Here is a 15,746-nt window from a genome sequence, read left to right on the forward strand (position 1 = left end):
TGAGATGAACATCGTTGAGGCGTCAATGCTTCCTAAATGTAAATGCACTGTGGAATTTCGGGGAACTGCACTGCCGACATCAGCAAATTACGCCGTGGTGCGCGGGGAGTGTGGCATCGACCCCTGACGGACACGTGGCTCGTGTAGCGAGACAAATCGACAAAACCGCACACGATGAAGTGCTTTTCCCTGGCACCCCCAAACCTGTTCGTACTAAAACCATGACAGATAATTCGTTAGATGGATGCGATGGGGCCTCTTCCGAGTCACCTCTTTCAAAAGGATGGAGAGACTTGGCTCCTCTTTCACAGGACCCGTCTTTCCAGGTTCTGCTAGCGTCGTGCGGAGAGCGGATGATTCGAGGGTATAATCTGATTTCAAGAACCAGGGAATCCGATAGAGAAACAATTGACAAAGTAAGGGAGACAGTGCTGAGTTCGGCCTTTGCGGACGCAACGAGACGCGTGGCAGTAGCTTGCGTGTGTCCGGTGCGGCGCCGAGCTTTTAGTGAGCTTTTCCGCCGGTCCGCTGAAGAGGAAAGTGGTGCTTCTTCCTCTCTTGTGTCTCCTCTCAGGTGGTGTGAGCGTGTTCTGTGTTTTGTCCTGTCGAAACATACGGCCTCACTCAACTCCAGTTATTTGTGTGCGTACTCCAAAGTTTCTCAGGACCTGCAGTGGCCAGAAACAGTGACAATTGCTCGTCGAGTCATTTGCAATGAGGAACAAGGCGCAAGTGACGACGTGAAGCAGTGCTTCAGTGCATGCGTACTGCTTCTCTATACACTTACAAGTCGTCCTGGCCATCCTGATGTAGCCTCGTGGATGCGTGCTTTCCTCAGCACGCCACCTGGTCGGGATGTTTACTGTTTCATCGGAGCGGCAATTTCAGGTTTTGTCGCAGACGTCAACGGGCAGAAGGGCCTGTCACCGCAGGAGGTGTCGAAAACGTCGAGAGACGATGCCGGGGCTGTGGCACGTCTTCGGGAAGCTCGGGCTCGCAAGACCTTCCTCCGGTTGGTTGCGGTGTTTGACAATCTTTCGCATTCTGATGTTTTGATCTCCAGAGCTCGTAGCCACCAAGGTCTCCGCACGGTACGGAAGGCAGTGGTGAGCGTTGCTTCGAGACTCCTCGTCCACGCAGCAGCGATCCCTGTCGGCATTTCGATCCGCCTTTGGAGCATATTTTCTGTCTATGCCACGCGTGATCCGCAAGACGGGGCGAGTCCCAGGCGAGAGAAGGCGAACACCCCCCACTGCCGGCATTACGGCAAAAAAAACAGTCAAAATCTTCTGTCTCTTACATCGGCGTCGGTGCGCTCTCAGCGGCACGATGTCCTGGAACTTCGGGCCGCGGTTGACTGCTTCCGCGATGCCCTGAGAAGCGAAGAATTCCTTCGTCACCTTCGAACAGAACTGCTGCCCAGTGGTCTAGATTTGCTAGGTACTTGTATTTCGACTGCTGCAGAGCTACAGAAAGAAGGGGACGACATGGCACTCTCGGTTGTTGCCGAGCTCTTGGCTTACCTCGTTCTTTCCTCAGCCGCACTACGTCGGCACGCGGTTGCACAGCTGAATCAGTGTCCGACCAGTGTGTTCAGTAACGAAAATCATGGCGATGAATCATCAGCCGATCTGGAGACCTCAGAAAAGCGCTCGAAACAGCTTTGTAAACTGTCCTCTGCTGCAGTGCACTTCCCGTCTCTTCTTCGAGCGTGCACGTCTTCGTACAGCGAGACATGCATTTTCGTGGGAGCCTTCCTAGAAACCTGTTTCGTCTCCAGTCAGCAGCAAGGGAACAAACGAGACGCAGGTCTTGGAATTCACCTGCCGGACGAGATCAAAGCTGAGGTCCTCCAAGCTCTTCAGAAAACGGTCGCATCTCCTTGTGCAGTGCCGGCCGTATCAAATGGTGCGAGAAGAATGTATTCTGTCGGAATAAAACCAGGATTGTTTACTAACGTGATGAATAAATTTCTAGCCCGCCTAACCACAGGAACATCATTACACACCTTAAAATATCTTCCCCTTGTCTTGATTTCTGTCTCTTTCTCGTGCCGGCAATTGAGCAAGCTGATGTTACGAAATGCCTGAGAGTGTTTCCGAGTGATGTCATAGGCTTGTGACGCTAGTTGACTGTGCACTAGCATCTTCGAGAATACTAAAGCGAATGCCCTCTTGACTGCCATGGTTGTATCCACTTGTTCTGTTTCTTATCAGACGCTGACACTGAGACGGAAAAGAAGGATTCGATCGAAGAAAGTCTTGCAGCCACACAGAGAAGAGCCGCGTGTCTCTCCCTACTCGCCGTTATGGCGGAATCTGCGAGTTTTGCTTCGGAAGTCCAGCAAATGCTCCTCGACCTCCTGGCTGACAGTAGGACTCTGAAGATTTCTGAGTGATGCCACAGTTGCAGAAGACCAAGCTGTGTGCATAGAATCGAGTGCACTTCGGTTCCTGACGGCATCGCTCTGCCAGCAGCCCCAAATGCAGCTAGTGCCCGTAGTCGCGCAGTTCTTTCCTTTCCCTAGGTCCCTCAGAGTGTCAACCCCGTCCTGCCCTAAAATGCGCGACCGTTGCAGATTGCTTTGCACCGCCCATAAAACAGTTCATCTTCCAGCGGTTCAAATTGAGGAATTATTCGTTGTTCTTGAAATGACTGGAATTTCGGCTTCCGTCACCTGTGTTGCGTCCCTTGTCTTCTTGCAGCGGCGAAGCATGGCACGGCTGACGTCTCGTCGCTTGTTGCCGCCCTCAGCCTCGCTATTGATCTTTCCCGGTGCTCGTCTCGACTTCGCGAGTCTGCCCTCTGCATTCTCCGACAAGACACACCGCCGGTGATGGGCTTCCTCGCCCAGAGTGTCTTGTCGTCAACAAGTCTCCCGACTCAAAGGCGCCTGCTTCTGCTCGTCCACAAAATGCTGACGGAAGTAATCTGGAATGGTCTGCGAAACAGTCGTCTTGTTATGTGTGGCGAAGGGGGAACCGAAGCATTGCCCATTCGTGTTTTATCGAACCATCTTGAGGGAGAGACGCCTTGAAACCCGCTTCTCTTCTTCCGTTTATGTTGCGTCATACACTTACGTGGCGCTATGGAGACAGAGGACGTGCTTGGCGATGGTTTTGCGTTCACAAGCATCTCCCGGCAACGAACACAAAATTGGTGTCTGTTTGAACACCCTGGAGAAGCGCAGCCGTATTTTTTGAGTCCTTGTATAAGCGGTGAGGGACGAGATCAAAATGCTGGTTGGCCAATTTCTCGGGTTTCGGCCATATCCGCTTTCGTGCGAATGCCACTCAGGTCCTGCGTCAACAACGGCACTGTTCTGCTACCTCTCGGGTGCCTATCTCGGCTTTGTTTCTTCTCGAAAATCGTCAGAAACAAGAGCTCGCATTGCGCGCGGAAGCGTCGCCGTCCATCCCGTCAAAAACCTTTCTTGGGGAGTCGTCACCCCGCATTGACGAGCTGAGGAGCCACGCAACTTCCAACAGAGTCTCCCCTGCTACGACGCCTCCGCGAGAAGCCCCTAATGACGTGTGGCTATCTTTCAAGGACGGACAACACTTTGTGGAAGCAGACGAGGCTAAATCCCTTTGCTTGGGTTTCGACTGCGACTCGATTCTCCACGGTGACGAATTTCCTTTCCACACAAGGCTGCTTCCCATCCAACCTTGTGCGTCGATTCTGCTCTTGGAGCTCCACGTCTTGCTATATTGACACACCCCATTCACGCGACCTATAGACCGATCTGCCTTTCTTCTTACCACGTTGCCTTCCCTCGAGGTTACCGTGAAAAAGGGGGACAGTTTTTGTTTTTTTTAGAGTTTAGCGTTTGTAGGGACTGCACATGGAACTGCACGGCAGCTCCTCAGAAGCATGGGGGTCGACAAGTGTCGCTTTGTAGACCCGTTCTGAAAAATCTGCACTCGTAGAAACTCAGGGCACTTCGACGTGTACATAGTCATTGGGAGGTACAAATAAGTTTAAGGTACGTTGGAATTCAGATAATCATCCGGAGTGACCAAGGAATAATGGCGTCTCCTGTGTGAATATTTGGATCTAGGCGAAAGCGAACAAGAGAACGTGGACCTCGAAGCCTACGCAGGCGAACTCGCTCGTGTTGCGCGGCTCCAGCACGAGCAACAGCAACTTCTACAAGACGCCGCAACTGCATCACGGAATCGAGTGAGACACAGAGACAGCTACGATGTGGAGAATCCACGTTTCACGAAAACCATACATATAACGCATTCGAGCCAGAGCTTACTCTTGCCGTGTTACGATCTAATTGTACATTATGTGGCACTGTGTCTGCTCGAGTGGTTGTCGAGACCGAGCGGCATACATTCGTCCGTAGAAAGCGTGGAGGGCGTCAGAGAACTTCGCACGTACGTGCAAAGATGCACATACGCACAGGTATAACTAGCGTTCTACGTGCACGGGTGTGAGCGGCTCCGCTCATGCATACATCCACACGCGATGGTAAGTCAGCATCCTTTCTGTGGAGGGGAGGTAAGCGTCGAAGAAGCGAGTTGCTGTCGCCTTCAAATCGTCTGAATGGGGGCGAGTTGGCCCTGCGGCATGGCCATTCTCCTGCTGCCGTTGTTTGCTGTTTTCTCCAGGAAGAAGAGGCGAAACAACTCATGAAGATTACGGTCGCAGACCTCGAGGTAAACACACGAGACAACAGGGCAAACATGCTGCAGTACACGGAGTGACCGGTGATGGCATCTACTGCTGGCGTCGGCGCAAATGCATGCGTGCGTGAGCGTCAGCGTCGCTGTGCTGCGTTTCCTTGTTTTTCTGCAGCACGAGAAACGGAAGGCTGAGCAAAAGGCCGAAACACGTCAGCAGGAGTTGCAGCGGCTCCAAAAATCTTATGCAGCTGAACTAACGAGGTATGCAAGGTCCTCTTCAGGATTTGATGACCATTTTTGATCTCCAGATGGCAAGAAGCGACGACGGCTCTTGCCCTTTTGCTTAGCATCTGGTGGTATCGGTGTTTGTCGCGTTTTTCTGCTCTTCATCGGTGTTTCGACAAAGTCACTTCTTACCCTGTTTTTAGCGTGCCACGAGTCGTTGTGTTGGCACTCGTTCCTTTCTCGAAGCTCGCGATCCTCGCCACGACCACGCAGGGCTGAGGTCGCAAACGGAGGCGCATGTACCCCCCCACACATCTGCGTTTCTCTCACTTGGTAAACACTCGTTTCTATGTAGCCTGCTGGTGTGGCTTTTATCAGAGTGCGGGACGAGTATGAGACTCAGACGGGCCAGCTCCGCGCCATGGTGAACGAGTTGCAGCTCTTGCTGGAGAGCAAAGAGGAGAAATTGAAGAAGTACGTCGCACCGGAAGTAGCCGAAGGCAAGAAGGGGAAGCGGGACCTGTTCTTTTGAACAAAGCAAATAAGGACCAATCCGTCTTGCCTTCGCGCGTCGATTCTGTCGCCTCCATTTTGAAGCGAATGCCTCACCCAGTCGCGTTTTTTCTGCAGGTAGATGTTTCCACGATCAGTGGGCACGAATGTGTATTCGTAACTCTGGAGGTTAATGAACGTACGCATGTGTGTGTATGCATTTGTAACTCGACGGTCCTATTCGATTTTATATCAAGTGTGCATGTGGGCGCATACATGTATGCCTGTATACATCTGTCTCTGTGTATCCATATACCCATATGTATATGTCTTTATATGCATACATCTGTATATAGAGATACAGGTACACCAATATATCTGGGTAGTTTTGGTTGATTCATGTCGCAATGACAGTGTGCAACTGTGCGGTCTCAGGGCCCACGATGCACTCGTCACTAGCAAACAGCAGCAGTTGAGTAACGACGGAGAATGCAGTAAATTACAGAGGCAGCTTCAAACCCTGACAACCCTGAACAAAAAGCAGGTCAGAATACACGATCGGATGCACACACCCTCAGACAATAGAAGTGAATTCGCCTGTCCTGACCGTCGGTGCGAACACTGTGGCTGCCTTACTTCTTATAAACGGATTCGAGTGCGTGCAAAGAAAGGGTAGAAGGCGAAGGCTGGCGGGTCGCTGGATCCACCGTGTCTCGGGGTCTCAGTTTGGTTCTGGAGTTCCATCATCAGTGCTGTTGCTTTCATGGATAGTGGCACTTTTGCCCCAATTATTCAGGAGACCAAGAAGTGATGAATTTGTAGCGCCTGGCAAAAGAGGCGTGGCGTTCTCAACGCGGATGCTTAGGAATGAGGCCACCCAGAGACACGCTTGCCGAGTCGGTGTTTTGTGTTTGCAGAAGGACGACTTGAGTTCTGTGGAGGCCCAGTGTGGATCTCTCCGCGAAGCCAATGATGCAGCTGTGAAAACGCTCAACGAAGTCTCCTCGAAGGCGAAAAAACTCGAGGTATGTCTTGCTTGATGGATACTTTTATCGACGACCTCGTTCGCTGCCTTTAGCATATGAATTGTGTTGCTGAGAAGCTCCACAAATCGGGAGACCAATCCATTGAAGCGGAACTGAAACTGGGTGGCTTCTGCTCATGCATCCGAGAAACGGTCAAAAATGGTACAGCACCTATGGTCTCAGGTGGGCCGTGTTTCTTACATACGTGTCTCGATGGAAGTCACCCCAGGAGGTGTTCCAAGAGAGCGGAACGCGCGTCTATTGTATGGCCGCTTTTCGAAGAGCATGAATTTCAGAAAGGAAACGTTCTTTCGTTCGATCTCCCGCATATGTTTTGTGCCTTCATCGCGTCTGGGTTGTCCTGTCCTTCACAGAGGCAGTGCACTTTGCTCCACGCGGAGAAGAAAGACCTGATTGAAGAGCAAGAGAGGCTGTTCAAGTGAGCTGCAGAAGGTTCACCGAAATGCTGTGGTCAAATTCTCCTGTTCATATCGAGGAATCCAGAACTCTGTTTCGTTTGTATTCATCTCTGCATCACCTCAAGGCATATTCATGAGGCCCGCTGCTGTCGCTGCCCTTGGTGGGTCTTCTTCTGAGTGTCTCGCTTGCCTCTGCCCAGGTCCTCGTCCCTTCTTTGCCTGCCTGCGTTTAACCGTATGTCTAGTTCTACCTGTCAGAGTATCTTTATCACGTTCGCAGACGTCCTTGGATTTCCTGCCTCTATATTTGTGTATTCATGTCTATTCCATGCTTGGGCATCCAGCCGTATGGTTCCGGCATCTGACAGACTTTGAAATGCCTTGAGGGAAATACCTGTGCCCACATTCTGTTTCTCTCTATTCGGCGTAAGGCACTAGAATGTCTTTTTCGCTGGACGTTTCAACTCCGGGAGGCTCCGAGCAAGGAGCTGTTATTCTTCACAGTTGATGAATGTCATGCTCTTCGCTTAACAGACAACTCATTCTTCTCCTTGACCACGAGCAGCAACTGACAGCAGAGCAGCGGCGCCTTCGCGAGAACGTGAAGGAGAATTTGGAAGCCGTTAACCGGGCCGAGAAGCTGCAACAAGAACTCGACCACTTGCGACGCGAGAAAGAGGTAACCCTGAAGCAAAGGCATTTGGCCAGTTCCGAACTTTACAAGGCAAGGAGGAATCACTTTTCTACTCACACGACAGAGAGATAAAAACGAATGCTTTCTGCAAGCCTAGACAAGGAAATGAAAGAGGCTTCTCCGGAGCAGCCAACGCCATGAGTGCCACCTGTTCGGACGGAGGGAAAGAGTCAAAAGCAAGGGTGCAACGAAATGACCTATATATATATATATATGAGTATCTATCGGTATGTGTATACCACTTTGTCTCCTGTGTTTGTATGTAAGCGTCTATCTAGCGTCTATTCGAAGAACGCGAGAGAGAAAGACAATACTTCTTTCCATGTTGGTAGCGTGTCTGCGCTTCGGCAAAACCCCCTTAGAGGCTACGAACATGTGTCTAAACTGGCTCGCGTGTATTGATGCTGCCACTCCGATCTAATCTGCCGAAGAAATGCAAGCAGCATCCAATTTGATCTTCCGTGTAGCCGAGATCCAATCTCTCGATAAACAAACTCGAAAACAAATGGAGAGAGACGTTTTCCCCCAATCAGTCTTTTCTCTCTCGTGACTCGAGGGCACCTTCCTCTCTCTGGCGCACCACAATCACATTCCTCTTCCCCTCACGAGTGCAAGACTTGCACTCGTCTGTCGCTTTCTGCATGTGTCATAGTTTTTACACGTGTGCCTCCACACACTTTTGATTTTGTTGGGGTTCATGCATTGGGAATGAATTCTCTGAGAGCTTTTTTTTCATTCGCGTTCCTTCCTCAGAACACTGGCAAGGAGGCAGGTCAGATGGCCTCGCGAACTGCCACGTTGCAGACGGAGGTTGCGGCCCTGAAAGCAGACCTCAACAAGGAGACGGAAAAGCGACGAGCCGCAGAAGAGTGAGAGATAATGATGATTTATTATTACACGTAGAACAAGCGTGCGTCTCTGAAGCTGTCTACGGTTTCCGTGCAAATGTCGGAACCGTTTTTTTGCGATGTCAGCGTCGTGTGTGATGTGTGTATCTCTACTGTAGATAAATACACGATATCAATAAATGGAGAGACACATCTGCTGTGTACAGCGACAGAAGCGTGGTACAGGACTGTCGGTTGATATTGCACAGCGGTTTTCATGTCAACCTTTCTATCCGGCTCTTACCGGCCCTAACTTTCGTCTGCTGTCAGTTATGTATGTCGCTGACACAACGTCTATGTAAACTTCCCAGCCTTCGTTTTTCTAACGTGGACTCATACAAGCCTATTTGGTGGGAGGTTATGTTGCTACACCTAACAGACAACTTCTGCGTACCGTGTCCGCCGCGGTTTTGATTTCTTGTCTGTCGGTTAAGCGTAATGAAACTTGCATCATTTGAGCGGATCGTTTTGTCGTTGACAGTGTTTTATGGCTTTTCTGAGCCTTTCAGGGGAAATACTTTCGTTCGGAGTTTCACACTGCGTATCTGCATGATTCTGGCTTGTCTGTGCGTCTCCAGAGCAGCCAACACTGCAAGCGAGAAGACACAGAATGTCAGCGAAGAATTGGAACGCATGAAGAAGAAACTAAAATCCCAGGCATATGTGACAGAAGATCTCGAGAAGGTGAGACACTCAAAACTCGCACTAAGCAACGCAGCAACGTGTTGTCTCCCGACAAACCGAATAGCGTGTGCTGTTACCGTGAACTCGCAATTACTGTAGTCCTACGGGATTTGGGTGATTGCGGCGATTCTCGAGTAAAACGCAGCCTGCCATAATTTTGTTCAGGGCATCGACAGAGTCGTCTTTTGTATCAGGGGGTGATGGCGTTTTCGACACAGAAAGGGCATTTGTCTTCCTGGTTTACAAATATGCCAAGGCGTTGATGGGGCGTTGCGTGCGCATGTGTGTGGTTGTCTCAGCGACTCAGGGAAAAAGAGGAGCAGCTTTCCAAAATCCAGAGTATCTTTTGCATGAAGACTTAGCCTAGAAACAAAATGCCACCAATCTGAAGGAGACCAGAAATAGACCCATTAAACAAACTTGAGTGACCAAGCCTCTGAATTATATCTCTCTGGGGCATGCAGAAATTCGTAAATCACTGTAAGAGAGGTGGATTTTTGTGGCAATCACATCAATGTCCCGACGCATTTCCTGGCCTTGAGACGGCGCTTAAACGGCGAAGACAGATTCCGTGTGTCGACGAAAAGTCCCTTTCCCGACAAGAAAGTGATATTCAATCATCCTGTTGCTGCAGCTTCAACTCTGAAGCGTCGTCCTTTCCGTTTTAGGAAGATCGACAGAGGAATACACACGAAAGGGCATCTGTCGTACGGATGAGCAGCGATTACTCTTTTCGGCTTGTGTAACGCTGTCGGATAAACCGAGGTTTCTTCCAGTGATTCAGAAATGAAGACTTTTTATTCGCTTCTCGGATTTCGAGAGGCATGCAGCTGCGGGTGTGCGTGACGACTGTGGATACGACACCACACATTTGTGTCATGTCTACATCACAGTAAGGTAGCACAAATCGAAACAGGTCGAGCACGTGTCATTAGAGAAACTCTTTTCGTGTCTCGTGCAACGAAACGAATTGCATTGGGGGAGTCTCCCGGTTTTGTGGATGAACCGCAGAGCTGTTTGCTGCCGTTTCCACGCCCGACAGACGACAGCAACTTTATTAGGCGGCAGTTCCGCTCGTAACGCGCTTTTCGGGCTTGAACCGAGTCTGACCAAATTCTGAGTTTTGCGGACGCCCTAAACGCGGTCACCGCACAAGTAAATGTATACATATACATACATATATATGTCGTGAAGGACAGAGAGAGCAAGGGTAGTGATTGTGTCACCTTAAAACTCTCTGCTCTTTAGGTAGTCGACCTTTTCTCGCGGCGGCCTGAATGTTGCGCTTTCAATCGAATACCGATCGTTTGGTGCATCCCGCAGAGAAATCTCCCTGGAGAGTTTTATTCCCAGAAACGAAATGTGTTGTATCCGGCGTTCACGTCGACTTAGGAGACCCAGTACGAGACGTAGATGCTCGTGAGAAGTCATCGATTCCAAGTCCTATATTGGAATAAGTTCGCAGATCCATCCCGGGGACATCCTGAGTGATGTAGCAGCCGCAGTCGATGAGACTGTTCTCCACTTTTGCGATAAGACACTAACGTGCCAGTAAGAAGAGAGTACGTGAATGTAATACGCCACCATGCGAACTTTCCCATCAACGCTCGGGACTACTGCAATTGACGTTGCCGTTCCGCGTCGTCACTGTAAATATATAATGATTAAGACAAACTCGGAGACATGTTGATAGTGCTTTCTTCGTAACGGAGATCTATTTGCAATCATGTGCCGTCAAGAAGTACATGTGCCTCGCTACCACTTGTATGTTAATATATTTGTGCAACTGTAAATATATATATTTATTTATATATTCATGTACATGTGTGTAATGTAGAATTCTGAGGATCGCTCGCCATGCATGGGTTTTCTGTGCATCGCTTCGTTGCGACACTGGCATGGCTTCCCTTGCACGCACACCGCCTCTCTGAGTGGAACATTATTCAGCTCCATCCACCCGTCCTGTTCCCTTTTCAAGTTTTTTCTCATCTATTCACTAAATCACTAAATTTGATTGCCTCTGCGTCCTTCACTGCACGAAAAAGTCCGCTTCTTGTGCAAGACGGCGCGCAGAAGACCGCGCATCTTGGAAAAGGGAATCCACCCGTAAAATGTGATCACGGGTGATGGCAGGCGCCTCCTCATCCGCTTCAGTCTCTGCGAGAATTGACGCAGGCGTGAGCAGGTGGACAGCATAGCGAAGAGACGTGCGCTCGCCGATCTCGCCCAACAGAGTAATGGCTTCTTCTTCCATATCGAGATTCTCAATTTTAGCACGAATTCGGATTACCTGACAAAAACAAATCATGTCGCGTTCCACAGTCGAAACAAGACAATTTCCCAAAACGGAAACGCAGTTGTAGAATTGAAGACTGCGTAAATATATGCATTTGAGATGTGAGCCAATATATGAATATCATGAGAAAAAGGAAGAAACGGGTGCATATTAAAACTCTTGCGATGAGAACTGTTGGCAAAAACAATCTCCTTCAGTCTCTTTCCTGTTTTTTTTGTTGCCACTCGGTTTCCTCGTTTTGCTATGAATCTGCTATTACAACAGATAATCTTATTCGATCTAAAATGCCTTGATGCTAACCAATGGGGGATAAGCTGTATATCGTAGAATATTGCATACCAACACACTTTAGCTGGCTTAAGCAATCGAGTGTGCTGGTGGTGTACAGCAGATGCCAACGATTCAGTTGACTTCAGATCGTAAATGGAAGCATATTCCGTATCATAGGTACTAGAGCGTCTGTATTGTCTCAACGCTGTAATTGCCTATTCGAAGCGGGCAGATTTGCTGGCTTGAAGCTCCTGAGGGCACAGTGCATCTGTGGACGTACATGTTTAATTTCCTCGAGGTTGTAAGGCAGCGTCCTGGCGATGAGCATGCGATCGAGAAGGTCGACAGGAATGCCATGGGCTGAGAGAATCTCAGTTCCTCGGATTGTGCAGATTCCACGATTTGTGGCGAAGACGACAATCGGCGTGAGAGATGACTCTAGCGCCCGATTCAAGTACGTGAAGCACTCAATGTCGAGCATGTGGACCTGGAAACGGCAAGAAAGACAGGCTTTGCCAAGCGAAATGATTTTCAAGTCTGTATCTTGGGCAGATGGCTTCTCTGTTCAACACTCGGAGTGAAGGGAATTGTAGGAAAGAGAGGTACGGCATCTGGAGAGACAAAAAACACACTGAAAGGGATGAAGGACACTGGAACTCAAGCCTGTGCCCGTTGTGTACAGGGACCTCACAGAAAAACACGCTCCTGCTGCAGGCCGTACCACACGAGTTTGTGTCTTTGTCTGTGCAGATTTACCACATCCACTGTTTCTTATATGAAGACGGTAACAATAGCTGAAGCCATTGATAGTGTCAGGGGCAAAACGCCCACCTGCTAGTTCTCTTTCTCCGGGCCATTGCCCAGCCGTGGAATGTTGGTTCCTCTGATAAGCCAAATCTGACAATTCGTGCGTCTCTGTGAAGCAGCCTCTGAGGAAACTTCCTAATAAGAGCTGAAGAGGGCAAAAAAGGCTATGACCTGCGAGAACGAAGCATTACCTCGTCGATGAAGAGAACTCCAGGCACCAGCTCGGCAATGCCTTGATCAATGTAGCGGTTCACGACTTTGTTTATTTCCATTCTCAGTTTCTCTGTTATCTCTGTCTTGCGGGGCTTCGCCAGCTGCCCCAGAAGAGAAGCAAAATCGTTTCCTCCCTGCGGTCGGGCGTTTGCCGCATCGAGGTCGTGGAGGGTCACATCCTAGAAAATGAGAACCGGAAAAGAGTCCATTGATCGCGTAGAAAAATCATAGCACAGAGTTGGGGAACTTACTCCCAACTGCATGTAGTAGCTCAGCCTAAAGGGCGTGAAGCGATGAGGTTCCACAGTGTCCAAAAGTCAAAGCAAGAACGGATCGCCTCTTCGGTTCTGCCAGCCCCACTAATTGCGAACGACTGGCACTTCAGGTCAGTTCTTCTACCTGTGACTCTTTTTTTACGCATGGTCTCATGCGTGTTCGCATCAACTGTATAGGCATGTTTCTGCAGACACGTCTGCTCTTCGTTCTACCCTCAAGTCGATTGCGTTTGGTGCTGTGGAGCTTCCCTAGGACGCTAACAGAACTGTACGACAAATGTTCCTGCTGCACAGAGTGGAGCATCTGTGAACTTGCCTGTATAACTTCTTTTTTCTTATGCACATCGCCTCGGGGGATAGGAACAAATTCATCTGCATCGAGATCGAACTCCATTGCAAAGTCATCCGACCTTCCCACGCGCTTGACATTGCCCGTGGATGCTTCTATGTAGATCACATCTCCAACGCGAATTTGCTGTCGCTTTAATCCTGGCAAAAACAACGAGTAGCCACGGCTTCAGCCACAGATTTGGATCATGTGTTTTGGGAGACAACAGTGGGTATCAATATACACGGTGCTTGATTGGTCTGTGGTATATCATATATACATCGGTATGCATGCGTATATCCAGCAGTGTTGTAATATGCATGTCCTGAGAATATGTTGTGCGTTGGAACGAAGAACATATCCGTTGAGAGAAGCCAGACACGGACTCATTTTAGCTCTAAATTAGGGTGGTCGATGGATCTGAGACCTAACAACTAAAGAAAAGATCCGAAAGGAACATAACGGGAAACGAGACGATACACGTCGTTCTCACAGTGGTCTGCTGAAACAACGAAAGTTCTGATCTAAAACCGGAGTCCACAAGTGGCGAGGGGTCGACGAGTAATGTGGGAAGTTCAACTTTTGTCGTGTTGCTACCTCAAAAACAGGCTGAGGCTTCACCTTCATTTATCTGCGGAGCCAGCCGGAGGGTCTTGGAACCCTTCTGTGTCTTTAGAGTGATTTTGATCGGAGACGTGACGCGCTTATCCTTTTCCTCCGTCTCATCATTCAGAACGCTCTCAGAAGGTTCATCGATCTGGATTGATGCAGAAAGGGAGACACACCCGCAGCGTTCGATTCCTTGAATTCGTTCTCCACATATTTCTATTGTTACCCTACTTTCCCGTTTTCCGTTAGTCACTTTTTCTTTTCCGCCCTCCCTCCTGTACTGTTACGTTGTTTGTTTCGTTCTGCCTGTTTCCCATGGGTGCTCCCTGTTCATCCATTTCGTCGACACCGTTTTCCTACGCTTTTGTGAACGCGGTGGCCCACCCATTGGACACTTGCGCGTTTTTCCGCCGACACAATGAACTTGTAGCTGGTCTGACCAGCGACGACAGATCTAAACTAAGCTTCCTCTCTGTTGGTTCACTCGAGGCTTTGGTTGGAAACCGACGAACAACCTCTTTTAACAAAGGAGGGCTGTTCAATCTCTCTTCAAAAGACAACAGCGATGTTTGCTTTGGGTGTGGTGAGTGCGAAAGCGCCTACCATTTCCATAACCTGTCCTTCGTACACTTCCTTCATCTCCTTGATTTTGATGCCAATAGCTCGTCGAAAGTTTTCCATGAGAATTTCCGTTTTCTTCACTTCGGTAGAGTAAACCTCAGAGGCAACCATCGGGCAGAAGGGAACTTTGGGTCCGAGCTCTTGTGCGATTGCCATAGCAATAGCTGTTTTGCCTGTTCCCGGCGGACCTGGCCGTTGAATCAGTGTGCCACATAATGAAGATCACTCAGATAAACCTGCTTTGAGTTTATCATCCTTCTTTCGGGTTGATGTATCTAGTCCCGGACCTGCCCTGTTTCCTTTCACTTTTCTGTGAAACTTTTTATTCGTGTTTCTCTCTAAATTTACGGAGGGATGGAAAACACACCACGTCCTAGATATTTCTTTTCGGCCTTCTGCTTTCGTCACTTTCTCCGGGTTTCTTCTCTCTTCCTCTAGCCAATGGCAGGGAAAGACGAATACAAAAATCCCTGTCTCGTATGATGGTTTGTTGTTTCTTGGATACGCCACACTGTCCCTCCTACGCAGCCTCACCAGCTAAAAGAAGTGCCTTGCCGGCCATTCGCTTGCACCTGATAAGCTCGACCACATAGCCGGCCGCCTCTCTCGCCTTCTCCTGCCCAACCATGCCCATGAATATTTCTTTGGCAGAACCGTCTTCATTCAATCCAAGGCCCTTGATGTGGCTGTGTGACGCCACCCGGTGGGCGTGCTTAGTCGACGTCACCTCTTCGATCCTCATTGTGCTTTTTTCTAACACACTTGCCAGTGCGTTTGCTAGACTGACAAGGAAAGTCGCCTTTCACAGCTTCTCTTGGAGGATACAGGAACTAAGGCGGTTTCTTGGCTAAACATAAAAGTTGTGTGTGAACTAAAAGAATTGGCCCAAGCCTTTAAAACCAGGTTGGGCTTTCAGGTACTATATGCTGATGTAAGCGAAGACAGGTACTGCCTGACAGGTCCTGAATGATCCAACAAGGAAAGTCCTGGGCCGTTGCTCACGCATTCGATGCGATGAGGCTACTTAAAACAGAAACAGACAGGGCATGCTGAAGCAATCTTAGAATGCATTGTAACAAAGTGGTGTTGTGAAGCGTCAAACGGGACGGCAGGACTTGCTTTAGACAAAAACAGGGGTCTGGAATGGAGTAAAAGTAAGAAGGACGAATCTTCGAAAGAAAGCCCTGTTTTGGGGAGTTGGCCAACCCGGACACCGGCAGAATCCCACCGCAACCGTGACTGAATGACAAGAGTCTATTTTTGGCTT

The 15,746-nt window shown here is 49.3% G+C and overlaps 2 protein-coding genes across 2 annotated transcripts; one reads left to right on the forward strand and one right to left on the reverse strand.

Annotated features, from left to right (window-relative positions):
* Positions 1–20: 20 nt before the first annotated feature.
* TGME49_297360 (hypothetical protein) lies at positions 21–10,211 on the forward strand. The gene is made up of 15 exons (XM_018782311.1): positions 21–1,908; positions 2,217–2,372; positions 2,706–2,926; positions 3,298–3,670; positions 4,061–4,182; positions 4,620–4,667; positions 4,807–4,895; positions 5,238–5,333; positions 5,787–5,895; positions 6,269–6,376; positions 6,751–6,815; positions 7,330–7,474; positions 8,243–8,358; positions 8,955–9,060; positions 9,360–10,211. Exons 1-15 carry the CDS (start codon positions 222–224, stop codon positions 9,420–9,422), a joined length of 3,504 nt encoding a protein of 1,167 aa, XP_018638353.1. The 5' UTR covers positions 21–221; the 3' UTR covers positions 9,423–10,211.
* Positions 10,212–11,089: 878 nt separating this feature from the next.
* On the reverse strand, positions 11,090–15,221 carry TGME49_293368 (TIP49 C-terminus family protein; the record flags this gene model as incomplete). Its single annotated transcript, XM_018782188.1, has 7 exons — positions 11,090–11,350; positions 11,907–12,113; positions 12,625–12,825; positions 13,238–13,410; positions 13,871–14,006; positions 14,462–14,667; positions 15,014–15,221. The coding sequence occupies 7 exons, from the start codon at positions 15,219–15,221 to the stop codon at positions 11,090–11,092; spliced, it is 1,392 nt and encodes a 463-aa protein (XP_018638354.1).
* Between the last annotated feature and the right edge of the window lie 525 nt (positions 15,222–15,746).

This window comes from Toxoplasma gondii, chromosome II, assembly GCF_000006565.2.
Source record: "Toxoplasma gondii ME49 chromosome II, whole genome shotgun sequence".
Classification (NCBI taxonomy): domain Eukaryota; phylum Apicomplexa; class Conoidasida; order Eucoccidiorida; family Sarcocystidae; genus Toxoplasma; species Toxoplasma gondii.